Source organism: Copadichromis virginalis, linkage group LG9 (assembly GCF_057382275.1).
Source record: "Copadichromis virginalis isolate Kocher_CV1m ecotype Utaka linkage group LG9, C_Virginalis_male_GT1.1, whole genome shotgun sequence".
Taxonomy (NCBI): domain Eukaryota; kingdom Metazoa; phylum Chordata; class Actinopteri; order Cichliformes; family Cichlidae; genus Copadichromis; species Copadichromis virginalis.
The window spans coordinates 24,628,237-24,655,579 of NC_140626.1; the positions used below are offsets into that span (position 1 = coordinate 24,628,237).

The 27,343-nt window shown below is 39.1% G+C and overlaps 1 protein-coding gene and 1 long non-coding RNA gene across 4 annotated transcripts; one reads left to right on the forward strand and one right to left on the reverse strand.

Moving 5' to 3' along the window:
* Window positions 1-350: 350 nt before the first annotated feature.
* On the forward strand, window positions 351-4,974 carry LOC146701922 (uncharacterized). 2 transcript variants are annotated; one of them, XR_014922256.1, is made up of 3 exons: window positions 351-540; window positions 1,973-2,982; window positions 3,660-4,974. It is a non-coding gene; the product is annotated as an uncharacterized LOC146701922 (long non-coding RNA). The 2 variants fall into 2 exon arrangements; XR_014922255.1 differs by having other exon boundaries at window positions 1,973-4,974.
* Window positions 4,975-5,058: 84 nt separating this feature from the next.
* LOC146701923 (uncharacterized) lies at window positions 5,059-9,739 on the reverse strand. 2 transcript variants are annotated; one of them, XM_085468345.1, is made up of 3 exons: window positions 9,526-9,589; window positions 9,213-9,293; window positions 5,059-8,093 (listed from the first exon to the last, which is right to left on the reverse strand). In XM_085468345.1, the coding sequence occupies exon 3, from the start codon at window positions 8,067-8,069 to the stop codon at window positions 6,318-6,320; it is 1,752 nt and encodes a 583-aa protein (XP_085324471.1). In that variant the 5' UTR covers window positions 8,070-8,093; window positions 9,213-9,293; window positions 9,526-9,589; the 3' UTR covers window positions 5,059-6,317. The 2 variants fall into 2 exon arrangements, with proteins under 2 accessions (XP_085324471.1, XP_085324470.1); XM_085468344.1 differs by lacking the exon at window positions 9,213-9,293 and having other exon boundaries at window positions 9,526-9,739.
* Window positions 9,740-27,343: the final 17,604 nt, after the last annotated feature.

Below are 27,343 nucleotides of genomic sequence, written 5' to 3' on the forward strand. Positions count from 1 at the left end.
GTGACGTTTGTAGGGTTACTTACGGAAGAGGATTAGGGCCACTGGAAAAAAAAAAAAAAGAATTCTGACTTTAATCTCAGAATTCTGACTTTATTCTCAGAATTCTGACTTTTTTCTCAGAATTCTGACTTTAATCTCAGAATTCTGACTTTTTTCTCAGAATTCTGACTTTAATCTCAGAATTCTGACTTTTTTCTCAGAATTCTGACTTTATTCTCAGAATTCTGAGATTAAAGTCAGAATTCTGACTTTAATCTCAGAATTCTGACTTTAATCTCAGAATTCTGACTTTTTTCTCAGAATTCTGACTTTATTCTCAGAATTCTGAGATTAAAGTCAGAATTCTGAGATTAAAGTCAGAATTCTGACTTTAATCTCAGAATTTTGAGGTGGGCACCTGCAGGCTTCCAGCTTCGGTGACAGCGATGTGTCCAGTTTGGCAGGTGGAGAACTAATTCACTAAATATGGTGGATATAAGTGACTTTTTGCGTGGCCGAGGGGTCCCCGAAGATGCTATTTTATTAATGGAAGAGCAGAAGGTGAGTAACAAAAAAGAGAAATAGTTTGGTGTCTCCTATTTTTACAGGAAAACAGTTACGGTACAGTTACGGTTAGCTGTTAGCATGCTTGTTAGCTTATAATGTTATATAGGAATGAACGTGTTTCACGATGTTACAGTATACTAGGTGAATTGACGTTTTAACTGTTGTTGATCGCAGGATCATCCCAGATGGGTTCGTTGCATTTTATTTTATTGTTCTACTATTTCAGAGTTTTTCAAGGCAGTTAAGCGGAGCTGTGTTACAGATGCTAGCCGCCTGCCAATATCACTGATATATTTGATGTGTACAAGTAAGTTACACTTAGTACAGCGGAGGAGAGAAGCTGTAATGAATGTTTATGCGGATATTTCACTCAGAAAAATGGGTGGCGTTCATACACAGCCACCGACACAGCCCCGGTTGTTGTTCTGACGGTGGCCGACTGACGATCCCCTCACAACATGTTAGCTAACACAAACTAATGTAGTGCATGTAACTGTGTATACGTTAGTGGTACAGTGTCGGAAGAAATGAGCAAACTGTTTATAATGTCAGAATGACATCATCTTTCTCCTATATATAAAAGTGCTGGCTGAGGAGCGCTGCCGGGTTGAACTTTGACCTCGGAGTGACGTGACGTTTGTTCGCACAACCAATAGAAGTGCAGAAAGTCGCAAATCAGGCATATTGTTCGCATAAACACAAAAATAAATAACGAAATAATCCCGATATTGTGCCAAAGACTGATTTACAATGTTACTTTGTGTTCTATGTGTAATACCTTTGCTTAAATGACTAAATGGACTGTGTATTTATGACTCTGCGTTATAGTCTTACATACATAAGTAACATTCATATGTACAGATAAAAATGTACAGAGCTATGTACACAAGCGTGTACACAAAAGTCTACTGCTGATCGAGCTGCTCAGTGGTCGTACAGTCTCATGCAGAGAGCGTGGAGGTGTTGTCCATGGTGGATGTTAGCTTAGACAACATCCTCTCCTCCCCAGTCTGCTCAGTGGACTTTAGCAGACCGCTAAAGCTGGCCCTCCCGACCAGTTTGTTAAGTTTCCCCCTGTCCCTCTCTGCCATTCCACCACTCCAGCAGACCACAACATAAAAGACAGCAGACGCCACCACAGTGTCGTAGAACATCCTTAGAAGACGTACTACCTACATCATAACCAATCAAGTCCCGCTTTTTTTTTAAATACAGAAGAGGATTTATTATTTACTGAAAGGCTATGCCTTAGTTTGCTTCTTTCATTATTGTGTTTCGCCCTGCATAAAATAGATAGCTTTTCTGATAACTACAGTCAATACTCTCCTACTGGCATTAGCGGTGACCTAAGAGGCTTAACTTTAATATTGCTTTGCAGTGTAAATGTTGCAGAAAATGACTGTCTTTTCTTTCTTCCTGTGTGCAGATTGACTGTGACGTCATAGCGCTGATGGATGACGCAACTTTGGCAAACTACATTCCCTCGTACGGAGACCGAATTGCCGTCTTCAATTTCTGCAAAAGCAAGCAACCACTGTCAAAAAGAAAACTAGGACTTCTGCAAAAAGTTCACCTCTCAAAGTGAGAGAAACAGTGGCTGACATGTCAGATTTGGATGACTTAATAAGACTGTATTTCAGACTTTCTTTCAGTAACAAAGAAATGCTTTCAATTTTAGCACATAGTCATCAGACAATTATAAGTGTTCGAACTCTAAAGAGAATTTGTAAAAGACTTGGGCTTTTTAGAAGGAAGAATCAATCAAACTTGGAGGAAGTGCTAGCCTTTGTCCAACAAGAGATCATGACAAATGGACAGATGCAAGGTTATCGTTGGCTACATCTACGTGCAATTCAACATGGATTTGTGGTGTCACAAGATACTGTAAGATGCATAATCAAATTGCTTGACCCTCAAGGTGTGGAACTGAGACGAGCTCGACGGTTGAGAAGACGACAGTACAGCTGCAGAGGGCCAAATGCTCTCTGGCACATGGATGGCTATGACAAGTTGAAACCATATGGTATTGCTATCAGTGGCTGCATAGATGGTTTTAGCCGCTATGTTTTATGGATGGAGGCTTATACTACAAACAGTGACCCTAAATTGATTGCAAGTTATTTTCTGAAAACAGTTTCATGCATCAGCGGATGTCCAGAAAGGTTACGTGCTGACCGAGGTACCGAAAATGGTTGTGTCGAACAAATGCAGATGTTTTTACGGAGAAACCACACAGACAGTTTTGCAGGTGAGAAAAGTTTCCTTTACGGAAGAAGTACGGCCAACCAACGTATAGAAGGATGGTGGGCTACCCTACGCAAACAGAGTGCACAATTTTGGATGAACTTATTTCAAACTTTTCAGGATGATGGCCACTTCACAGGGGATTTTTTGGACAAAAGTCTTATCCAATTCTGCTTTCTCAATCTTATTCAGGTAAAAGCATGTGCTCATGCTATGTAATGTCTTAGCTGCATAAATAGAAAATATAAATATGGTTAGAACATTTTTTTTCTTTAAATTAAATATGAATTTTATTTCCATTTTAATATGTCTTGATGCATGCTCAATCAGCCAGGTAAGGAATGTTTTTTGACAGAACATTTCTCACACTGAAAACGCTACATCCAGATGAACAGAATCAACTTTTTGGGATTCCATTTTAATACTTTGATGGAATTGTATTCATGTTATCAGTGGAAGTAACTGCACCTTTCTCAGCACAGGTTCATGGAGCATTTTTTTTTTTATTTATTGCCACATGGTTTAAATTACTATGGAGTCTGTTACCTAGTGGTCCTTTGGGCACGGTTTCAGAAAGCAATCCTATCATTTGGTTAATTCTCTATTGAAAATTTATTGTAGAATCATTGCACACTGAGTATAAAGTGTTGGGCTATCTATTCAACAGCAGAATCATGCAGCACCATTCTGTGTCCATGTGCTGTTTAGTGAAAGTGCTCTTTTGTTGTTGCTGCTTGGTTTTACATTAATTAGAGGTCAGTTTCTATGTCTGTTGATTAATGAGTTAATAAGCCTCAACTTTGGCTAAATCTACTGGTACATGGTCTGTTTCATATACCAGTACTTATATTGTGTTGTTTTTCATGTAGGATGAACTTGATGAAGTTGTGAACACATGGAACTCGCACAAAATCCGGCCAAGTGGTAGTGCAGCATCGGGTCGACCAGTAGTAATGTACTCGTTTCCAGAGCTGCACAGTGCTGAGGATAGACTGAAGCCTATTTCTATGGAGGATATCACTTTGTGTATGGAAGAGTGTAGCCCAAAAGGTCAACACCCCTGTGATGAAACAGTCTTTGAACTGTGTTGTCTGCTTATGGTAGAAAATGAATGGGATGCCCCAGGAGATCCACTTGGTGCTGCGGATCTGTACATTAGGTTAAGAGAAGAAATACTGCAAAGTATTTAAGGAACTTCAGTGTGTAAATGTACAAATAAATACAAAATATTTCTCTTTATCTTGATAACGTGATTTGATAGTAGGTGCCATGTCTTACAGGTACCTTTTATGCAGGTATTTCTGCACTGCATTAAATGAAAAATGTTTTTCTACATTCACACTACCATTAAACAGAAATGTTTATATATTACTTGAAAAAGCTGAATATTGTGATATTATCAATCAGTTATGAAACACATGTCAATCCTTTTAAAAGGCCATACATTAAACTGCATTTACAAATGTTATATTTTTGATTGAATCATAAGTGGTGTAAACCTGCCTACCAGTAAATTGCAATATAAATTTCTGTGTTTTGTTGCCAGACATGTGCATAGTATATAAAATATAAACTGACCAGCTCCCTGCTCATTGTTTTCTGTATCAACCTTTACTCTTAATATTCATGGCTGGAAACCCAGGCACCAGCATATGATATGCTAAGTGCCCGGGTTATCTGTGGTATGTTTCAGCAAACCATAGTAGCATTAACAATTCTAGGTCTTGACAACAGCATGTTTCTATAAACGTATCATTGTTAATATTTAAAGTCGTTATGCCTTTTGGGGAGCTTTTAGTGCAATTATATTAAAGCAAAGCTATTATAATCATTTACCCATATGAAGATCCATCACTTAATTATTAATGTATTTCACTTCTGTTAGTTGTAAGATATTTTAGCTGGTTTTTCATGTAAAATGACCACGAATCATTGCTATACTGATTCAGTGTTAGCTGTTGTATACAAGGCTCCTTCATGATATGAATCCTAAAATTATAAGAAACATACCAAAAATATTTTGACTTTTATTTGTAGTATCCCAGCAACAATGCAACAAAACAGTTCCTGCAAGTGGAACCAAGTTATTGTCCCATTAAGTGCAACATGTTTTACATTTATATTTGTGTATCTTTATGAAATATTTGAAATTAAAAATAAATGGTATTCTTCCATGTTACTGAGCTCATGTGTGGCAGTCTCTTGAATTCTGGCATGTTCAAATAGATATGGAGTTTGATGAACATATTCAAAACAACAATACAAATGTACTGTGTACAGTAACATTTTATTGGAAAAAGTTTACAAGAAACCTGTTCTTTCCAATGCCAATAACATGGCTAAAACTCATAACCGTATAAGCTGCCCTGTAACAAGAATGACTCAACTTTTAAAACAAACTTATAGATCTCATATAGTCTTGTTATGCATCAGTATACATCAGTGACTTACTGTAAAGACCATGAACACTGGCTATTGTGGTATCACATATTCCTTCAGTGTCATCTATGGTATAGAAATAAAAACAAGTGTGAATGACTGAGAACATACATGCATACAAATAAAAATGCATAATTTCTGGCAGTAACAAGACATTTTTTCAGGTGTTAAGATTAATACTATATCTGAGAACATGACAATTTGGCATTACAAAAGGATGCCTGAATAATCACAGTACTTGACCACTGCACTGAAGTGTACAGTGTTTATTTATGATCTCAGTAATCAATAACCATCTTCAAAACAGACTGAATCCTTTAAGCAGCTTGAATCAATTTGATGGATGAATAACAGGTATGCTTAGAAACAATATGACATTAAGAAAATACTGGAATTTAAAAAAATATTTTCACCAACTTTATATGGAACCTTTGTAATCAACAACAAATGCCAAACTTTGATACCTTAACCTACCTTAACTAAAAATTGCATATACTGTAAAGCAAAATGTTTTCAGACATGACAAATGCTAAAGTATAAAATTGTACTTATTCCTTTTACAATACAGTGTTGCATAACAGCATTACTTTTGCGTTATAACTATGTTCAGTTTTAGCCCTGACCTAATAAGAAAATACCATCTGAATGAATTAGTCTTTCTACTAATTACTTACAAAAGTATTTGACTGTGCTGAGCTCTCACACCACACATGGTGCATTAAAGAACGTTTAAGAGCAGTTTAATTATAGTTTATAGATCTTAAGTAATCTTTCTTCATGCTTTTGCTGAAGGTTTCTGTCTTACAGCTGGAAAGCTTGGATTTGGTGAAGACAGCTCTGGATATGGTAGTAAACAGTGTACCTGTTCGTTTTGTTTTGTGACTGTATTATGTAAAACTCAAAATGATAAAAGAAAATGAAATATTAGCCAAAACTAGACTTCTAACAGAGATGAGAAACTTCTCTCTAATTAAAAAAAGTATACTGTATAAGTTCAAAATACATAAAAATACATATTCCTAACATCTCTTTACAGTTATGCTCTAGTGTGCATGAGCAGTTCAAATGTAGCGCATTGCTGTGAGAGTCTAAACAATGTCCATCACCCAGACATTACTTTCAAGAACTGCATTAAATTCAGAACGAAAATCTGGGAAGTTTTCATAGCTGTTAGCTAGCTGCAGAACATTCCCACACGTGCGTCCGACTGGTCTTCTTGTAAACTCTGTCATATCTTGAAATTCCACATAAATACTGTTTGTTACTATAAGGTCAGATCCGGTGCAGAAACGCATAAATTTCTGAAGTTTAATGTTATCCAGCTCTCTGATGAATCTTTTGAGATGATTTTTCACTTCTTTTTGTTGTGGAGTCAAATCCACAGCAAATTTCAGCAGCTGGCACACTTTTTTTGAAGTTGGTTGCAGTTCAGAGAATAACTTGGTCAGTCCCTCCGGACTGAGGGAGATATGGGGGTCGATGATCTCCCGCCAGCAGTCAATAACAAACATTGGTTTTTGGACAAGCTCTTTGTGTGCTATTTCATCAAGGATTGTAGGTAGAGTCTCAGCAGTGATTCTTTTTCTACAGCCATAACTGTCAAGAATTTCCACAAGATCATCCAAGTCAACTGCAGAGAAATCTTTTACTGCTTCCATCAAAACATCACATTCTTGGCTGCTGACAAACTGTAGAAAGTGTGCTTTAAGATCACTGTAAACACCACTGAAAAGCACTTGTTCCATAAAAGGGATTGCAAGTTTATTTGGAAAATACTGACATTCTTGGTAACCTTTCAGGAGTATTCGCCCAACTGCCTTCCATTTTTCAGCAGGAAAATCATGGCGAATGAATGGCACTTTAATGGTTGCACCTAGGGTGCATCGCTCATAAAATTCATGCCAGAAGCATGTGAGTACATCTCTTAGTATTCCTGATCCAGTGCCTGGTTCTTCTGTGTTGTCTGGAAGTATGCGCTTCACATTCAGTGTTTTGGTCAAAATCTCCTCATCAGAGAAAGCAGTAATCATGTCATGTAAAGTGTCAGTATGACGTATGGTGATTGTTATTATGTTCTCTGAATTAGGTGGACTGAGGGGTACAAGAAAACCCTCATAGACTAATGTGTCTTCTGTATCTTCTTCAGCATCAAAAATTGGACCAAAAGTAATTTCTGGATCATCTAAAATTTCTGAACCAGCGATGACTTCATCAAAATTACCCCTGACTTCCCCCACTTGCAATGGATTAATATCACTGCCACTGCTTTCTGAGACAAACACCACTTCAGATGTCTCGCTGGCATCTTCTTCAGGATCTTTTGGTTTTGTTGCAATGTAGAAGCGTAACATTGTCAGTCTCGCTGCCTCATACATATTGCCAATAGACTGGCAGGTATCATCAGTAAGGTGGTTCTGTTTAAAGTCCCAAACCTCAAACTCAAAATCTGTTTCACATCCCTTAGGAGATATGCCATTAGGAAAAAAAAGTTTCTTTCCTTCCTGAAGAATATCTTTTAATCCAGCATCAGTGGCCATTTGAATTTTTCTAGTGCCACCTCCCTGCTTCGCTCTCACCTGTTTGGCTATTTTTCCATCACAATGTATCCATCCTATCTCAACATTGCGTGTTGCTTTTTGCTTCTTTGTCTGTCTTATTCCTGCATCTGTATGTGAAGTGTTCTCCTTTGGACTTTCTTTTCTGGTTTTCATTTTCTCACGAAGTTTTTGCAGAAGTCCTAGTTTTCTTTTTGACAGTGGTTGCTTGCTTTTGCAGAAATTGAAGACGGCAATTCGGTCTCCGTACGAGGGAATGTAGTTTGCCAAAGTTGCGTCATCCATCAGCGCTATGACGTCACAGTCAATCTGCACACAGGAAGAAAGAAAAGACAGTCATTTTCTGCAACATTTACACTGCAAAGCAATATTAAAGTTAAGCCTCTTAGGTCACCGCTAATGCCAGTAGGAGAGTATTGACTGTAGTTATCAGAAAAGCTATCTATTTTATGCAGGGCGAAACACAATAATGAAAGAAGCAAACTAAGGCATAGCCTTTCAGTAAATAATAAATCCTCTTCTGTATTTAAAAAAAAAGCGGGACTTGATTGGTTATGATGTAGGTAGTACGTCTTCTAAGGATGTTCTACGACACTGTGGTGGCGTCTGCTGTCTTTTATGTTGTGGTCTGCTGGAGTGGTGGAATGGCAGAGAGGGACAGGGGGAAACTTAACAAACTGGTCGGGAGGGCCAGCTTTAGCGGTCTGCTAAAGTCCACTGAGCAGACTGGGGAGGAGAGGATGTTGTCTAAGCTAACATCCACCATGGACAACACCTCCACGCTCTCTGCATGAGACTGTACGACCACTGAGCAGCTCGATCAGCAGTAGACTTTTGTGTACACGCTTGTGTACATAGCTCTGTACATTTTTATCTGTACATATGAATGTTACTTATGTATGTAAGACTATAACGCAGAGTCATAAATACACAGTCCATTTAGTCATTTAAGCAAAGGTATTACACATAGAACACAAAGTAACATTGTAAATCAGTCTTTGGCACAATATCGGGATTATTTCGTTATTTATTTTTGTGTTTATGCGAACAATATGCCTGATTTGCGACTTTCTGCACTTCTATTGGTTGTGCGAACAAACGTCACGTCACTCCGAGGTCAAAGTTCAACCCGGCAGCGCTCCTCAGCCAGCACTTTTATATATAGGAGAAAGATGATGTCATTCTGACATTATAAACAGTTTGCTCATTTCTTCCGACACTGTACCACTAACGTATACACAGTTACATGCACTACATTAGTTTGTGTTAGCTAACATGTTGTGAGGGGATCGTCAGTCGGCCACCGTCAGAACAACAACCGGGGCTGTGTCGGTGGCTGTGTATGAACGCCACCCATTTTTCTGAGTGAAATATCCGCATAAACATTCATTACAGCTTCTCTCCTCCGCTGTACTAAGTGTAACTTACTTGTACACATCAAATATATCAGTGATATTGGCAGGCGGCTAGCATCTGTAACACAGCTCCGCTTAACTGCCTTGAAAAACTCTGAAATAGTAGAACAATAAAATAAAATGCAACGAACCCATCTGGGATGATCCTGCGATCAACAACAGTTAAAACGTCAATTCACCTAGTATACTGTAACATCGTGAAACACGTTCATTCCTATATAACATTATAAGCTAACAAGCATGCTAACAGCTAACCGTAACTGTACCGTAACTGTTTTCCTGTAAAAATAGGAGACACCAAACTATTTCTCTTTTTTGTTACTCACCTTCTGCTCTTCCATTAATAAAATAGCATCTTCGGGGACCCCTCGGCCACGCAAAAAGTCACTTATATCCACCATATTTAGTGAATTAGTTCTCCACCTGCCAAACTGGACACATCGCTGTCACCGAAGCTGGAAGCCTGCAGGTGCCCACCTCAAAATTCTGAGATTAAAGTCAGAATTCTGACTTTAATCTCAGAATTCTGAGAATAAAGTCAGAATTCTGAGAAAAAAGTCAGAATTCTGAGATTAAAGTCAGAATTCTGAGAAAAAAGTCAGAATTCTGAGAAAAAAGTCAGAATTCTGAGATTAAAGTCAGAATTCTGAGAAAAAAGTCAGAATTCTGAGATTAAAGTCAGAATTCTGAGAAAAAAGTCAGAATTCTGAGAATAAAGTCAGAATTCTGAGAAAAAAGTCAGAATTCTGACTTTATTCTCAGAATTCTGAGATTAAAGTCAGAATTCTTTTTTTTTTTTTTTCCTGTGGCCCTAATCCTCTTCCGTAGTTACTGAAGTTGGGCTAGCTGGTATATAATGATGTGCTACGTGATCGCTAGCGACACAGCTATGTTAGCATAACATAAACAGTGAAGCTGGAGGACCAACACTAACACTTTTCCACTTATAAAAGTTAACGTGAAGGTTCCTGATGGTTAGAGACAAATGCAATCGCATGGCAGGATGCTGTAAACGGACCAAACTTCAGTCAGGAGAACAACTGAGATAATCCATCCACAATACCAGGTTAGTCATTAATATACTGCAACAACATGGGAATAGAGCAGCTGCCAGAGAATTCAACATTAATGAATCAATGGTACAGAAGTGGAGGAAGCAAGAAGAATGAGTTTAATAAAGTTTGATTTATCTGACTGCTTTGTTTCGCTTAATGTGCCTTATAATCCTGTGCACCTTATGGTCCGAAACATACGTACTGCACACTGCAGTTTAATGTTGCAAAGCACCTCTTTTTAACTTCAGTGGATATTATACATGGTTATGCTCAGGATATGTCAGCCCATTTGTACTGGAAATGCCTTTTGGTTAAACTTTCAGCAAGGAATTTGCATTTGCACTGTTACATTTTTATAAAGCTTTAATGTACATAAAAACCAGCTTCTTGTTTAAGTGAAAATAAATGGAAGGTTGTCTTTTTGCGCTAGTAATGTTGTGGAGTTGTATTTTGTCTCGCATCCATTATATCGTCAGTTATATCGTTATCGCAAATTTTCAAATATATATTGTGATAAATATTTTTGGCCATATCGCCCTGCTCTACAAGGAACTCTAAAAACTATAAAACTATTTGAATACTGAATAATCTGAATGCTTCCACTCTCGTCAGAGCGTCCTTCTTTTATTTTGCATGACCGGCACAGTCGTACAATCACCTCACAAACAATCAGCAGTGAGAGTCTAATCTGATCCTCAATGGGCATGACTGCAGCATTTCTTCCAAGGACAACCATTAAAGTGCATCTCACCTGTAGCTTGCACTCTGAGAGCACACAATTATGCACTTGGCAATTATGACACTGTTATAATAAACAGTGTGCTGATGCTGCAGAGAAAGCTGTTGACAGTTGAGCCAATAGAAAGCGAGTATGCAATTGAGCGGTAATCAGTACAAGATGCAGGTTGTGGGATAGTGACTGCCACTTGGATGAAGGTGTTTGAAATGGTGCTTAGATAGTGGGAGCAATGTGACTGCACAAAGCACAGAGTATTGTCTTCTGTCTGGACACTGCCTGTGTGTTACAAAGCTGTGGCAGAGAAGAGGTGTGATCATGTGTGTCAGAGAGCTGCTCCTCAATCACAGCTCCCAGAGAGGAAATTACATCAGCGGTAAGCTATAAACTTACACTGCATTCTTATTTTTATCCCAAATGTATTGCTTCAAGAGAGTAAAATGGTTATAACCTCCAGACACACTGTATACGTAGTGGGGAATTCCTAGTGACACTTTTTCCTCATCTGAGTAGTGATTTTAAATGCAGCATTAACTCTGATTCCTCCTCCAGCTCTCCAATCAGGGCTTGATTATGAGGGGCACCTGCAGCCCATCATTCAGTGTATTTCTCTTGACATTTGTTGTTGTCATTCTAGTTGCAGTTGTGTGGAAAGGGGATTTAGTGCGTTCATACTAACTGTTAGAGCACATTTAATGACTGTCTTTCTGTTACAGTCTGATCCTGATGGTTGTTAGTTCTGTTGGTGATTGTTTGGCTGTCCAATGATGATGGTAAGTTTCACACCATTAAGCCTTCAGTGTTTTTTCCCCCTGTTTACGTACCTCCACTAACTGGAGGTACGTATATATTTCATTAGAGTTATATTTCATCGTGTCCAATTCCCCAGGTGTGTTGTGTTGTTCTTCTTCCTTCCAGTTCTCTTGACGCTGCCTCCACGGTATAATTGAAAGAATTGGCCTCTTATAAAGTATGAAAATGGCTTAAGCAGGCTTGGACAGTTCACTGCAGCACCTTTATTTGATGAGTAATTAAATCTGGTAGCTTTCCATCAAGCTAACTTTTCATGTGCTGCAGCCAGGTGGTGTTTTTGGTTGTTTTTCCTTCTCATCCCTGTCCTGGATTAATGGTGCAGATGCCAATAAAGTTGGGGTTGCAATTTAAGTGTCTTGCTAGTGCTAGAGAAGAGGAGAGCAGTGGGAGGTATTTGGAAAAGCTCAACAAATATCAGCAAACACACAGTTTCTCTGTAGACTGGCACTAAAGAACTGTTATGTGTTTTTCAGAAAGAAAAAAATCCCACGAGTTTCTTTTTTTTTTTTTTTAATACTTCAGAAATGAAAACTTGGAGAGATGGAAGGGCAGGAAGATTTTTTTATTTTGTTTTTTGGAAGAGAGAAAAATCAACGTTCATCTGATATCCTGTGTACTTTTTGTACCTGTTTGGCCACTGAAGCACTTTAGTGTGGCTGCTGAATAACAGGTTGCTTAAATTTAAGGGGTTTTTTTGTTTGTTTGTTTTTCCCAATTAAAGTAACATTTTCATATTGGCTAGGGTTTGGACAGCCATGATGGCTACTGTAACATTTTCATATATGCTGTTGAATACAACTGGCTACAAAGTGCAGTAAACCTCAGAACCTATTCTGTATTTTTTTTTACTTTTATTGGCCTCTCATACCACACAAGGAGCATCATAACAAGTTTACTGTAGCCCTTTGCAAAATGACTCCAAACAAACATGATTGGGGGGGTGGCTTCTATTTGGAGTCTAATAATTAACAGACTTGAACCAATTAATATTTTACAAAATGAAAAGGAAGCAGATAAGGATCATGGATTTCAAGTTGTAAACAATGATCCCAACACTGCCTGGAAATTAAAAGCTGAATCAATCATGAAATTAAAAATAAAAATGATAAGCTTCTTATTGAGCCACAGAATCAGAGGAATCTGACCTCTACAAAGCGTCTAATTAAACATACTTAATAAAACTGGCAAACAAGACAAAGCAAGTGAGATTCAGGCAAAAACAATGTTGTCTCACAATGGTAAACAACAGCAACCACTCAGCCTGCTCAGGAGTCATATGAATGTAGGAGTGAGAGGCCAAAGGAAAGTCGGAGAACATGTTGAAGCTCACACAAAGTCACAAAGTTTTAGCCTCCTCCAGAGTGAACAGATGTTGACACATGAGGTAAACAACGAAATGACAGCATTGTTGATTGATGGGCGTTACAATTTGCAAAGTGAGTGACATAACATTCCTCCCACTTTCTGCACAACATGTAGATGAAAAGGATCAACCTTCTGGGATACTGACATCCAGTGGTGATATTTTACACACCAACTTTTCTGGTCGTGTTCTGGTTCGGCTGTGTTGGGTGTATGGAAAAACACGTCCTCCTCCACTCCAGAAGAATCACAAAGTTGTTCCCCCCCCCAAGCTTTTCCTCTCTTAATTGGGTGTGCTCAGCATGCTGCCTGGAATACATACCGCCACAAGATCCACCACCAGGCTGGATAAAGTGTTTCTCTCGATGTCTCAGTCAGGCCACTTATTTCATGGTCTCATCCTTATGACTTTAATATCCTGAATTTTCCTATTGCATCACTAGCAGGGCAAAGAAGCCAAATCTTGCCCTTCCTATGCATGACTGGCAATCACCTTCAGTGTTATCACGAGGTGGCAATATAATGAACCTGTGATGGATTGCAATGTGATTTGGTGCACGTCTTTATGGTCCCAGCGGGATAAAGATGGGATCTTCGAATTCATCCACCTACCCATCTTTTGTTCTATTGTGATGATCCCCTACATTTTAATAACCTACAGAATCAGCCTTTGATTCACCCAATTACCTGCTGCAGCAATACAGCATCACATTTTGCTTCAAGACGTGATGAAAAGCAATGAATTCTAATATATCCAAAGAAGTGTTTTCCTCTTTCTCTCAATAGGCCTTTCATCGGTCGTGCACAGCCTCCAGAAGCAAATCGGACTCATGTTTTTCTTCGTGAAATGATGATATCATAACAGTCCGGTGTCCTAACAGAAGGTACTGTATGGTGGTCAGAAGTAGAACCTCTATTTTTGTGTGTGGTTAGCTTAAATTTGCACCACAGGACATGTTTGTGACTCAGTTTGCTGCTGCCTTGCTGCCTATCTACTGTTAGATACTACCTCCAGTGCTGTGTATCTGAGATTGCATGAGAGCAGCATGAATAGCATGACATGTTACATCATACCTCATGATATTCCCTAAATATGAAGTCCAATGTTTTTTGTTATGAATAGAGATTTCACAGCTTGCTTTTGAGACTTGTCTGAGGTAATTATGTCACTGCTAGAAGCAGGGGGCATTGCAGGCTGTCTGTTCAGAGAAACAGTTTTGACTGCAGGGATGTAAAGTCCAGGACACAAACAACCACACAATCATACTCTGAAACAAAAAATAAACTTGGCCTGTGTTTGCTTGGTGTTCACAGGCACTTGATTGTTTAGAAAAAGATTTACAACTATTGAGAAAATGTGAAGTACAGCTGTGTGACCCATGTGTTGATTTTTTGTTTTGTGTTGCTTCAAACTCCCAAAATATAGAGTTTGGAGCACGTAAACCTCCCTCGTCTGACGAGGAAAATGTTACAGTTCACAGTCTGAGAATAAATGAGTTCATGTTCATTTCTCCTGGAGGGAACTCTGAGAAGAACTGCTTTTCATTCCTGTTAAAAAGGAGTCGGGTGAGGTGGTTGGTGCATCTAATTAGGATGCACCCAGAACCCACTGGAGAGATTAGATATCCCCTCTAGCCAGGGAATAACTCAGGATCCCCCAGGAGGAACTGGAAAGCTCTGCATTGGAGAAAGATGTCTGGAATACCCGGCTTATCCTGCTGTCGATGTGCCCAAACTTCAGTTAAGTGGAAGAAAATGGATCGACATACTTCCTACAATCTATGCAGTCCCCAGCCATTGCCACTGCCCAGACTAAATGAATCAATTATTAAAACATTACAATCACAGACAGATTGCTTTTAAAGGGGAGGAAAAAGCAGTACAAGTATGCGTTTCATCACTCAGTGAGTCATGAAGCAAGAAAGCATATAATTCATCTCTATTGGAACTTTGTGGCCTTTGCTTCATATTAATGATTAACGATTTCTTGTTAAGCTCTCTCATCAGATATTCCCAGGACTCAAGTCAATATGGTGTTTCAAATTTGTCGCCGACATCGATGACATTTTGTGTTGTTCTTTAAAATGTTACATTTATTTTTTTTGTCTGAATCCATAATCATCTGCTCATAACACATTTCTGTAACTGCAGTGCAGGTGTTTCAGAAGCTGCACTGTGGTCATCTCCATGGTCCATGCCAGCGAGCTACAGTATTTGGTGTTTACTGTGCATCATATGCAGTGCACGACCTTCACTGCACCAATTCAGTCTTTAACTGCAGACTCAATTTTTGGGGGGGAAACTGGATCGCTGTTTTTAGCTCATTCATGCTTGGCACTGGTCAAGATTTCATCTCACATATGTTGGTCATTTATTGTGTTAATGACTCGGTGATTCCTTGACAGAGTGTTAACTTACATACAGAGACTGGATTCAAGGATTTGAATGATCCAGTGAACAAACTCACCTCTGAACTCCTCTAGAATAACCAAAAAGGAACAAAAGAAGACCCAAAAACTGCACTCTCTGCCCTTATTTGAAAAGAGAAAATCAATGTTTTTTTTTTTAAAGAAAATCAATTACATGATTAGAGCACTTGGCTCAATTTACCGACTTTTTGACATTTATGTGCTTTCCAGACAGTTTGAGAGCAGGTTTGTGCAGAAAGCTAAGAATTAGGATATCCACTGCCTCTCCACCAATATCCTCACTAATGGAAGGACATCATATAGTGTAGTGCAGCTGCAGAGTGCTCGTTCATCTTCCAACCCATTTGATTAGCCTGATTACGACACAGCTGAATATTGCCCTGAAAAAACTCAGAAAACAGCCCTACAGTAATGTTGTCCTTCTGTCACACGTTAGGACAATTAGTGTGCTACTTTTAGGTCATTCATTTTCTTTCTCCTGCGTCATACTCATTCATTATGTTGAATTTCATATCATTACGTGTTAAACGTGGCTAAAAATGCCAGGGTAGGACAATTTCAGCTGAATTTTAATACAACAAAACCCTCTGTGAGCTCAGTTAATTCAGAGGTGCTGCTTTACTGACAGCCAAGCAGAACACCAACGTATATTTGTGGGGCGATGTCCCATATGGAAAAGATATATATAAATCTTATAAAGTTTGTATCTGTCTTGTGCGAGACTGGTTTGAAAAGCATACAAGAGTGAAAACAGATATAAGATCCCTTGAAAAATTATTTAAATGAAACTTGTATGTTTTGGATACTTACTAAAACAATATATGAAAGTAATGAGAAAGTGGCCACTTTCATGAGTAAATCATATGAGCCTTATATGATTCACTATATGAAGTAGGCCACATCTTATGCAAGTCTTTTATAATTTTTTACTATTTCTTTTCCATATTGGGTGGTTCAAGAGTTGGCAGTTCATCTTGTAATCGGAAGGTTGCTGGTTCGAGCCCTGGCTCCGACAGTCTCGGTCGTTGTGTCCTTGGGCAAGGCACTTCACCTGTTGCCTGGTCAGGGGGCCCGGTTGCGCCAGTATCATGCAGCCTCGCCTCTGTCAGTGCGCCCCAGGGCAGCTGTGGCTACAATGTAGCTTGCCATCACCAGTGTGTGGATGACTGAATGTAGTGTAAAGCGCTTTGCAGGCCTTTTACAACACCAGACATGAAATCTGGGATCTGTCAGATTATGTAGATGTATTTCTCTTCTTGTCCATTTAGTTAGTGTACAAAATCAACTCGTTACATAGCAGAGCTTACAGAGAGGGACAGAATATTAACTTTGAGCACCTTTTGATGCTAGATCCCTGTGAAATCCTTTATCACTGCCAGCAGAATTTATAACACAGTATGTATGCACACTTTTGCTCCACTCCATTAAGACTGTGAAGCAAACTGCCTTAACATTTTTTCAGAAGCTCCTGCTTAGACAATAAGTGACCAGCAAAGTTGGGGTTACTTAAGAATGTGAGGGATTCAAATACATTGTGGACATTTCCCATTGTGCATGTGCAAAAGAGTAGACCTGGCTGCTGGATTGGCACAACAACCTTCCAGTCCTCATGCGTCACTGTAAGCCATCTCAAGGCCCTTTTTCTCTGCTGCAGCTTCCTGTCAAGTTAATTGTAGTTGCACAAACACATTTGCACTTGCTGAATTTATAGGTGGGTGTTGTTGGAACACTGTACTCTATAGTATATTGGCCTCTTTACAAGATTTATATGGCGATTTGCATTCAGTGAGAATTTAAGGGTTCAAAAAGAAAGGAAATGCCCACGATAATCTACCATCTGAAGGGGGATTAATGCCTCTGTGGGAGTGGATGAGGGGTAAATGCCCAGTTTCATTCGTCATTGTTTTCAGCAAAAATATGAGAGCAGTAGAGGTAAGGTCAAATGCTTTAAGTAACATACTTACATAATTACATTTCTCTGCCAAGCGTCCCTCTACTGAAGTATTGTCTGAGTAATGGCTGTTGTCAGGAGCAGAGGCAGGAGTAATGTGACTTTGCAAAAGTGCACAACAAGGACACATCGTATAAATGTTGAGACTTAATTGCTGTAGCTCATCGTTTACCAACAGCTAGAGGGGCAACTAGCCAATTAACACTACAGATGGGTATGGTAAGACTTTTATCATTACTGATACTGCTCTCTATATTTTGATTTAAAATAAGCAAATACCATGACTACTGCTGAGAAATACCCCATGGTGTTTGTTCATCTCAACTTCAGGTGGCAAGCAATGTGCCTCTGGGATAATGTGGTATGATAAAAAATATTAATAACACTGAGCAATAAGGAAGTGTGGTTATCTCTGGTTGTCAGAACATCTCCCGCTATGCTCTTTAATTAACTAACTTGGGGGTGGGGGCGGGGTGAAGCCTACTACATTTGCAAGGACCTGCCAAATGTGAATACCGTTAGTTTGGGGTTTTTTTGACTGTTCAGTTCCTCCATACAGTCTGTTTGAGTGTGTAAAAGATGGATAATAAGAGGTAGTATTTTTTTGTCAACAAGTTTAAGCTCATTAAGTTTCAACCTTTGACTCTAAACTCAAGGGTTAGAGTCTTTGTTCAAGAGGTCAATAGAAATGGTAAATGGTAAATGGCCTGTATTTATATAGCGCTTTACTAGTCCCTAAGGACCCCAAAGCGCTTTACATATCCAGTCATCCACCCATTCACACACACATTCACACACTGGTGATGGCAAGCTACATTGTAGCCACAGCCACCCTGGGGCGCACTGACAGAGGCGAAAGGTCAGTGATTCGATTCCTGGCTCTTGCTAATCTGCACGTTGAAGCATTATTGGGCGACACTGAACCCTGAGTGGCCACTGATGCATGTGTCAAAGTGTGTGCATGAATGTTTGGTTAAAAGTGCATAGAAATTTTTTTTTGTGTGTGAATGAGGCTTGTAGTAAGAAAGTCCTTTGAGTGCTCAAATAGAGAAGAAATGTGCTATATCAGTACCAGTCCATCTTCCCCCAGTTTGTTAATTCTAGAAAATCTGATCTTTAACACGGCTTAATTAAACTTGATGTCCACCTCATTTCATCTTTTGCTATGAAGATTTATGTGTTTTAAACAAAAAACAAAAACGTTTTTACAGTCTTCTGTTCACCACCAGTTCAGACTGCTGCTGGTGTAATGGTGAGCTCAATTAAATAAAGCATCTTTGGTGTGTGGTGGACAGGAGATTCACATCATGTATCTGCAGCAACTGTGTCATGCTATCATGCCAAAATTGAACAAAATCTCTGAAAAATGTTTCCAGCAACTTATTGAATCTGTGCCATGAAGAATTAAAGCAGATCTGAGGACAAAAGAGGGTCCAACCCAATACTAGAAAGGTGAACCTAAAAAGCTGTCCACAGTGTATTTGTGTGGTGCATTGTGTGGTATGTATTCATATTTTTGTTTCAAATACAAATGCAAATCCCTAGGAGTACAAAGTACAGACATGTATGCTAACTGATTAGTATTTTGTAAATCTAACACCAACTTCGCTAACTGAAAATCTATGATGATCTGTACCACAGAGCCAGCCATAATATTATTAACACTATAACATTAAAAACGCTCTAAAAGGCCACTTTGATCACTTGAAATACTGGATTAAGGGTAGCAGGCACTACCTGGCCCTAGCTGGTCACAGGACGATGTCAATCAAGAGGCCACTCCCCTGAATTATAATAATAATAATGGATTGCATCTTATATAGCGCTTTTCAAGACCCTCAAAGCGCTTTACAATTCCACTATTCATTCACTCTCACATTCACACACTGGTGGAGGCAAGCTACAGTTGTAGCCACAGCTGCCCTGGGGCAGACTGACAGAAGCGAGGCTGCCATATCGCGCCATCGGCCTCTCTGGCCATCACCAGTAGGTGAAGTGTCTTGCCCAAGGACACAACGACCGAGACTGTCCAAACCGGGGCTTAAACCGGCAACCTTCCGATTACAAGACGAACTGCCAACTCTTGAGCTACGATCGCCCAACAATTCACACCCTTCAGAACTATGAAGGAGTAAACTATCCATCGAGCCCCAAACCTCATCTGTGAATATTTTAAATTTAAATACATAAGATAGGAGTCTATAGGGATTGACTCCCTTTTTATTACCAGCCTCAAGTGGCCAAAAGAGGAACCACGTTTTTCCACCTCTGTATTTAAGCACTACTTCAGCACATTTAAAGCAGTTCTTAAAACAAACAAACAAACAAAAACAGTCTTAAAAGTGTGTCTTAAACAAATCAATCTCAGTTAAATAACTGAGTGTGATGTTGACTTGCATCCGAGGCAGGAAGCTGCACTGAAGAGGCCGAGATGTGTCACAGCTTCAGTCATTATGCATGATGGATTTTTTGTTTTTTGTAAAGTTCCTGAGTTTGCTTGTGTTGCATATTTTTCATGCAGCTACTTACTGGCAGTTTGAAAACGTCAGCTAAATTTGGCGCTGCTTGTCTAGGTACTTATCAATACTTTGATCTGGAAGCGGTGCCCATTTAATACCTGTCCTCTCTACGTGTCCCTAAAGTAGAGCGCTTAGCAGCTAAATAGCCAGATATTTCCCATGAGAGCTGATTGAAAACAGAACAAATGAGAGAGAATATTACATTTAAATTCTCAAGCGGCGGAAAGTCTAGCCCACACTGAACTGTATTGTTGTGGAGTGTTGTTGCCTTCAAGATGCTCTGTAAATGCTCTCAAATAAAAGGAAAGTCAGTTAATATCAACCACAGAGGTGAGAGATCAAAAACCATTAAGTCCTGCACAAGTCCTGCACAAAGACTGGCAACCAGAAATGTTTGTAAAATCCAAATATATTGCTCTGCATTGTCTTATTCCAGCTGATATTTTTTAAAGAGCATCCACTGACAGCATCCATTACACCAGTGATTTCCAACAAACTAAGAACCACAAGTATGTGCATTTACGTCTGGCCATGCTTCACAGCAGACTGAAGTAATGCAAACACAAGCTCTTATATTACTCATCTTGGAGGGTCCCACGAGAGGAAACCTCCCATAGAATTACTGCTAAGAGTGTCAATTAGCCTTTATGCTGACACACTCACACTGCACATGAGTCATTAAAGGCCCACCGAACAGGGAGGGTCAGACAATTGCACTGAGGGAAAATGAGTAAACCTCTAAAGTGGTAAAAAGGTGGCTGGAAAAGTATCATGCAATCACTGAAGTTTCATTTTGAGCAACGTCACACAACTGGTGCAATTTCCTGCCCAATTATCTGAAACTGTAGAATCTACATCTCAATGGTATAAATCAGAAAAAAAGAAATTATGTTCTTCTCATGAATATCCAACAAAAAAAGAAAGTTTCAATCTGATTTTCGTCGTTTTAAAAACTCTTATGTGGCAGCACCATTAACAGACTACTAAATGCAGCAGAGCCAGAAGTCACGGCGCATCCAGTGAGAACTGCAGCTATGAGGCGGAAAATCTTTCTCTTCTGCTCCTGTCCACCGAGCTAAAATCCATATTGCACACAAGCCGACAGCCTTTATCACAGACTGCAAAAATCATTTTCGGGGGCATGTTGGAAATCACTACATGAAGAAGATGAAGATAAGGATAAATGAATACACTATATATAGATTTCTGATGGGAAATGGGGAATGCAATTGTGTCAGTTTTCTTAAAAATTTCTCGATCGTCAAGCAGCGGCCGGTGCTTTTTTTCTTTTCCTTTCTTTCTTTGAAACACTATTTAATTTATTGTTGATGTCTCGAGCTGTTAAATCACTAAGCAGAAGGTAACTGAGAAGGCTGACTCAACGTCTGCTGGAGATTAATTTACTCCGTCAGACCACAGATGGATTTCAGAGGTTACTGGCTGCTTTTCAACACCATTATATCTGGCTCCAAATGTCACATTCACAAGGTGAAGAAAGGGAAGATCCACAGAGCTTTTACTCTAATTGGTAGCTGTATAAGTGCAACAGACAGAGGGGGGAGTCCTCCTTTGCACAGCCTGTGACGAGTCTCCTGACACAACATCCCTCTGCAGGGAGCCAGCTGGCCAACTTTGATTGTGGCCAGAAATAAACTTAGCCGTGACTGCTCGTGTCATCGGTTTTCGACTGAACATCCTGTCCAGAGGTACAAATGGGATGGGCTGAAAAAAATACAGAAATCACAAAGAAAATGTGAATATATGATTAAAAAATTTTCAACAAAGAAGACTCTTAGTTAATCTCTCTCTGTCTGATCTGTGGCACCAAGCTCCTCATTCCCTCATGAAACTATAAATTTCAACTTGAGATCACAGATGTATGCATTCGTTTAAAAAAACAAAACATTTAGCACAATTAGCAATTAGCACATGTGATGAGGATTTTGAAACTTTTATTTAATAACACATATTTAATGCTTGAGTGCGTATGCACGAGTCCTTCTGAGCAGTCCAGTATTACATTACACCACAACCAGTGTGAAGCCTCAATAGATCAATGCTGCCATGTTGTTAAAGCGTTCTCTTCTTCTTCTCTTGCTTCTTTTTGTCAGCCCTTGCAAATTGCAGCCCCAGTGTCTTTTCCCAATTCACACTGAATACCACCCAGGGTGCTCTTCTGCTGCTGTAGTGCATCTGCTTCATGGTTTCACAAGCTGTGCATTCAGAGATGCTCTTTTTAAAAGCGGTTATTTTAGTAACCGTTTCATTTATACCAGCTTAAAGCAATGACCATTGACATAAATAACACATTTTTGTCCAGAGAGCGTCTCTTTTTTGACCTTTTCTCTGTAAACAAGGATTTAAAAGGTGTACTTAATTAATTGACCAGTGAGTGTAGATAAATGTAGAAAAAGATGATTGTTATAGCAAACAATCTGTCTCTACCATTAAGCATTATCACAGATTATGTTAAATACATGGGACTAGTGCTTTTATGATCTAACTAAGCACTCATTCATAAAAGTACCTTACACTCACACTCAGATACACTGAGGGTAACTCGACATACTTCGGCATGCGGACTGCAGGAATCACAACCTTCCTCCACCTCCACCTCTTGAGCCCGATAACGATCAAGGCAAATGCCAACGTCTCGCATTCAGCTCTCTTTATAATGAATTCACTTTATAATAGTGCTGATTATTGGCACTAAATGCAGAATGACGAGATGAATTATTAGAGTGGCTTAACAGTAGCCAGATGTTACATCTCACACTATATTCCTGCCCAATTATCTGAAACTGTAGAATCTACATCTCAATGGTATAAATCAGAAAAAAAGAAATTATGTTCTTCTCATGAATATCCAACAAAAAAAGAAAGTTTCAATCTGATTTTCGTCGTTTTAAAAACTCTTATGTGGCAGCACCATTAACAGACTACTAAATGCAGCAGAGCCAGAAGTCACGGCGCATCCAGTGAGAACTGCAGCTATGAGGCGGAAAATCTTTCTCTTCTGCTCCTGTCCACCGAGCTAAAATCCATATTGCACACAAGCCGACAGCCTTTATCACAGACTGCAAAAATCATTTTCGGGGGCATGTTGGAAATCACTACATGAAGAAGATGAAGATAAGGATAAATGAATACACTATATATAGATTTCTCATGGGAAATGGGGAATGCAATTGTGTCAGTTTTCTTAAAAATTATTAGAGTGGCTTAACAGTAGCCAGATGTTACATCTCACACTATATGATAAAAAAATAAAATAAAATACAGTCCTTCTGTTAAAGGTACTCAAAGAATAGTAGAGCAGATGTGAGAGTGTGGCTCACTCATGTGTTTGTGAGCTGTACACAGCTGATCATCATTATTATTATTGTTTGTTTGTGTGTTTTTCTTTTCCTCAGATTTGTTCATAATAACAAAAATAAAAAAATAATCCAAACCGCATCATTTAAAGCGAAAAAGTTTGTGACGTTCAGCTTATGAACCTGATTGTAAAAACCTGAACTGAGTCTAACCTTGGATCTTTATTATAAATAGGAGATGAATACAAAAAGCTTTTTATTCATTTTTTCCCCCCTGTGGATGAATTTTGCAGCAAAACATCTGTTTCTCTTTTCAATTACGGCTTTTGTCCTTTTATGTGCCGTTGATATGACTGACGTGTCATGTTTCTCACACAGAAATTTCTATTGGCAGCGTACAACAGGATATTTGGAAAATGTTGAGCTCTGCAGCATGAAAGATTGCAGTTTTGAATTTATAGCCACATGTGTGTCGCCCTGCTGGGATCTATTCTCTGGCAGGATCCTTTATCCGTCCGCTTCCCCCCAACCGTGAGCTCAGTGACATTTCAAGCCTCTCTCACTTCACAATGAACAGTGGGACGCAGGAAGGAGTCACGTGGGGAGGGGGGTCACCCACACTGCTCTCATGATCACGCACTAAAACTCTGTGCAATGAAAGTTTCAGTTTTTAAGTGATTGGAGGCTACACGAGAGCAACGACTGGGAGCACTGGAGCTGAAAATAAACTGAATGAAAGTTTTAGATTTAGTTTGACATGTTACATGCAAAGCCCTTCTCACTGTTCCTAATGTGATGAAGTAAAAAGCAAGAAGCCGAAAACAACATCTTTGAGCAACAGTCGCAAAACTGTAAAGGTGAAAGTGAAGGTTGAACCGAGATGATGAGTGTTGCCTGTCCAATAAGTAGAGCGTGTAATGATGTAATAATGACTCCTCATTTCTCATTACTAGTTAATCTGAACATCAATATGGTGTAATCCCACTTTAAGATCCCCAGTAGCTGATTTTTTCCCCCTAATATGCATCAGAGACAGGCTATATAAAGGACTGGATCCTACTGTTGGAATGGGAATCTTTTTAGGAATAAAGAATATTCTCGTTATCTCTAACTTTGAGTTTTCTAGGAAAGAGTGGATAGTTGTGAGGTTAGGAGAGCATTATTAATAGCTTGAGGAGATTGTGTATAAAACCCTGCTGAATCCCTTACTGTGATTTCTCAATCTTGATCTGCTTGAAATCTGCTTAATCGGGCTCCTTTCTTCCCAAGATTCCCAAGAGGACATCTTTATTGCTAAAAACTCAGGTTGTGCTGTTTACAGGCAAAGTTAGAGGCAAGGCTGAGATAGTTTGGGCACGTGCATGCAGGGGAGGGGTGATGGATATACTGGACAAACATGGTTAAATATCCACAGATGTGGATGTGGTGAATGGTTGGTGTGACAGAGGTGGATGTTAGGGTTAGAGGAAGACATCCCACAGAAATAGAAGAAGGAAGTGTGTTTGTATGGATCCAGTTTTGCAGTGATGGGTCAGAGCCTGTATTGGTGCATCTACCAAGTTTTTTCTAACTTGATAGAAGTTTATTCTGTTCTTGAGTGTAGGAAGGTTTTAAGCAGAGCTTTGGGATGACAGAAGCAACGCAACTCTCAGATGCGTTTTTTCTGACATTTTCAGAGAATATCAGTTTGTGATTCTGCTCTCATCAGCCGCTTTGTTAGGCACACGTGTTCACATATATCTAATCAGCCAATCACGTGGCAGCAACTAACTGCATTCACGCATATATTCAACACAATGTGCTGAAGTTCAAACTGAACAGGAGAATGGAGAAGAAAGGTTATTTAAGTGACTTTCGGAATTGTTGTTGGTAGCAAACAGGCTGATCTGAGTATATCAGAAACTGATGTTCTGGGATTTTTCCCACATAACTATCTCTAAGTTTACAGAGATAGTCGGCCAAAAATAAAAAAAATAAAATATCCAGTGAGTGTCAGCTCTCTGGTTGAAAATATGTTGTTGATGTCAGAGGTCATCTTTGAGTTGATAGGACAGCAACAGTGACTCAAATAACCACTCATTACAACCACGTCATGTAGAAGCAGCAGACGGGGCTGCTGAGTGTCACCCCTGTCAGCTAATTCACACAGACTCACCAAAACTGAATAATGGAAGATTGGGAAAATGTTACCTGGTCTAATGAGTCTCGATTTCTGCTACTCCATTCAGATGTTAGGATCAGAGTTCTGATCATTCTGACAGCATGAAAGCATGGATCCACCCATCCTGGTATCAATCATTACTGTGTGGCAGATATTTTCTTGGTATCCTACCTACCTGAGTATTGTTGCTAATGATGTCCATCCTTTTATGACCACGGTGTATGATGTCTGAATGTCCAGCATGCTTTCTTGTGCTATCAGCATATTACGCTTTTCACTTGAGATCTGTGAAAAACAGCAAGATACTGACCGCAGACGTGATCAATAAAGTTTTCATAAAGTCATAACATTTAAATAATGCAATAATAACCATCAGAAATTGAATAATCACCCTTCCATGTAAACATGATATATAGATACAGCAGAAGAAGATGCTAACAAGTGGATTTTTAAAGTAAATGCATTCAGTACTTTTCCAAAGTTGCACGTTAATTAAAAAAACAAAACAAAACAAAACAGTATAATCAGCTTGTGCTTTCATTTAAAACTGCAAAATGTTACTGCGCTATTCTAAATGTGAAGTAGTTGAAACCAATGATGAAAATTACAGATACTGAAAATTACAACCTAAATTCAGAAGAATTGCATGCTTTATGTTGGTTGATTACAATGTAAGTGGCAGGCTGATTTAGATCATTTTTATTTAAATTCGCAAGTTAATGGAAAAAGTTGTGAATGTAATCCTTTATTTTAATTATACATATTACAGCTTACATTTGCCCAACATTCGTTTTCTCCAGACTAAAAATTTTATTTATTTTCAAAGACCGAAAAACAATCTAGACCTGATAACTACTTTGAGAAAGGACCATTGCTCTTAGGCCAGTCATGCCACTGTTACAATTAAGTGTGCACACTAAGCCATTGTTTTCTTGCTGCTGGATGACTTCTCCTTTATGTTCTTATGCTGCAGACTAAATTTGGAGTGAGTTACAAAGCTCTCTGCTGGTGCTGCATGATGGATATGAATCTAAACATGTGAAATTAGAATCGCTACCTCCTATCGGCTTTTTAAATCTGTTCTGGTTCTGGAAACTAACTCAATCATTGCTCGCACTAAGACATGGCCAGGTTGTGTTCAATCTATGTGACAAATCCACTCAGATAAACACCTCCTTGGCTAAAGCCCCAGAGAGGACATAACAAAATTGAGGTGCTAATGATATCAAAACATTTGGGAAGCTGTTTAAAGTCTGGACTGTTAAGAGGGGTTTTTTTTTTTGGTTTTTTTTAAAAACCCAAACCCCAAGCACCTCCTTTTATCAAATACTTCCTGGATATAGACACACATCTCGGAGCAAAGCAGACACTGACAATCTTATAAACTGCCTCTTGGTAAACTTGTGACAAACAAACAGGAAGGAAGCAGATTTTGCTCTTATTGTGTATTAGTAATCAGTATTTCTCTTCTAATACCAACACATACATAGGTGTATAATAATGAATGAGCAGGTAAGCAGGAGGGCAAGGCCTGATGGGTAAGTATTACTGCGAGGGCCATGGAGAGTGGGCAAATAGGCAGGTACTCAAGGCAAGAGTCTATTTTCTTTGGAGGGGAGCGATAAAACTACTCCAGGACAGGTGGTTACTTTTAAGTAAGAGCCTCTTTTCAGAAGAGTCTCAATCCAAAACTTCAGCAGCTTCATGTAGCAGGGGGTCAAACAGCCGGGGTCCTGCAGGAGCAAACTAGGGAGGGGGATGAGAGTGCAAGGTTAGTACACAGGAAGTAAAACACAAGAAAAGA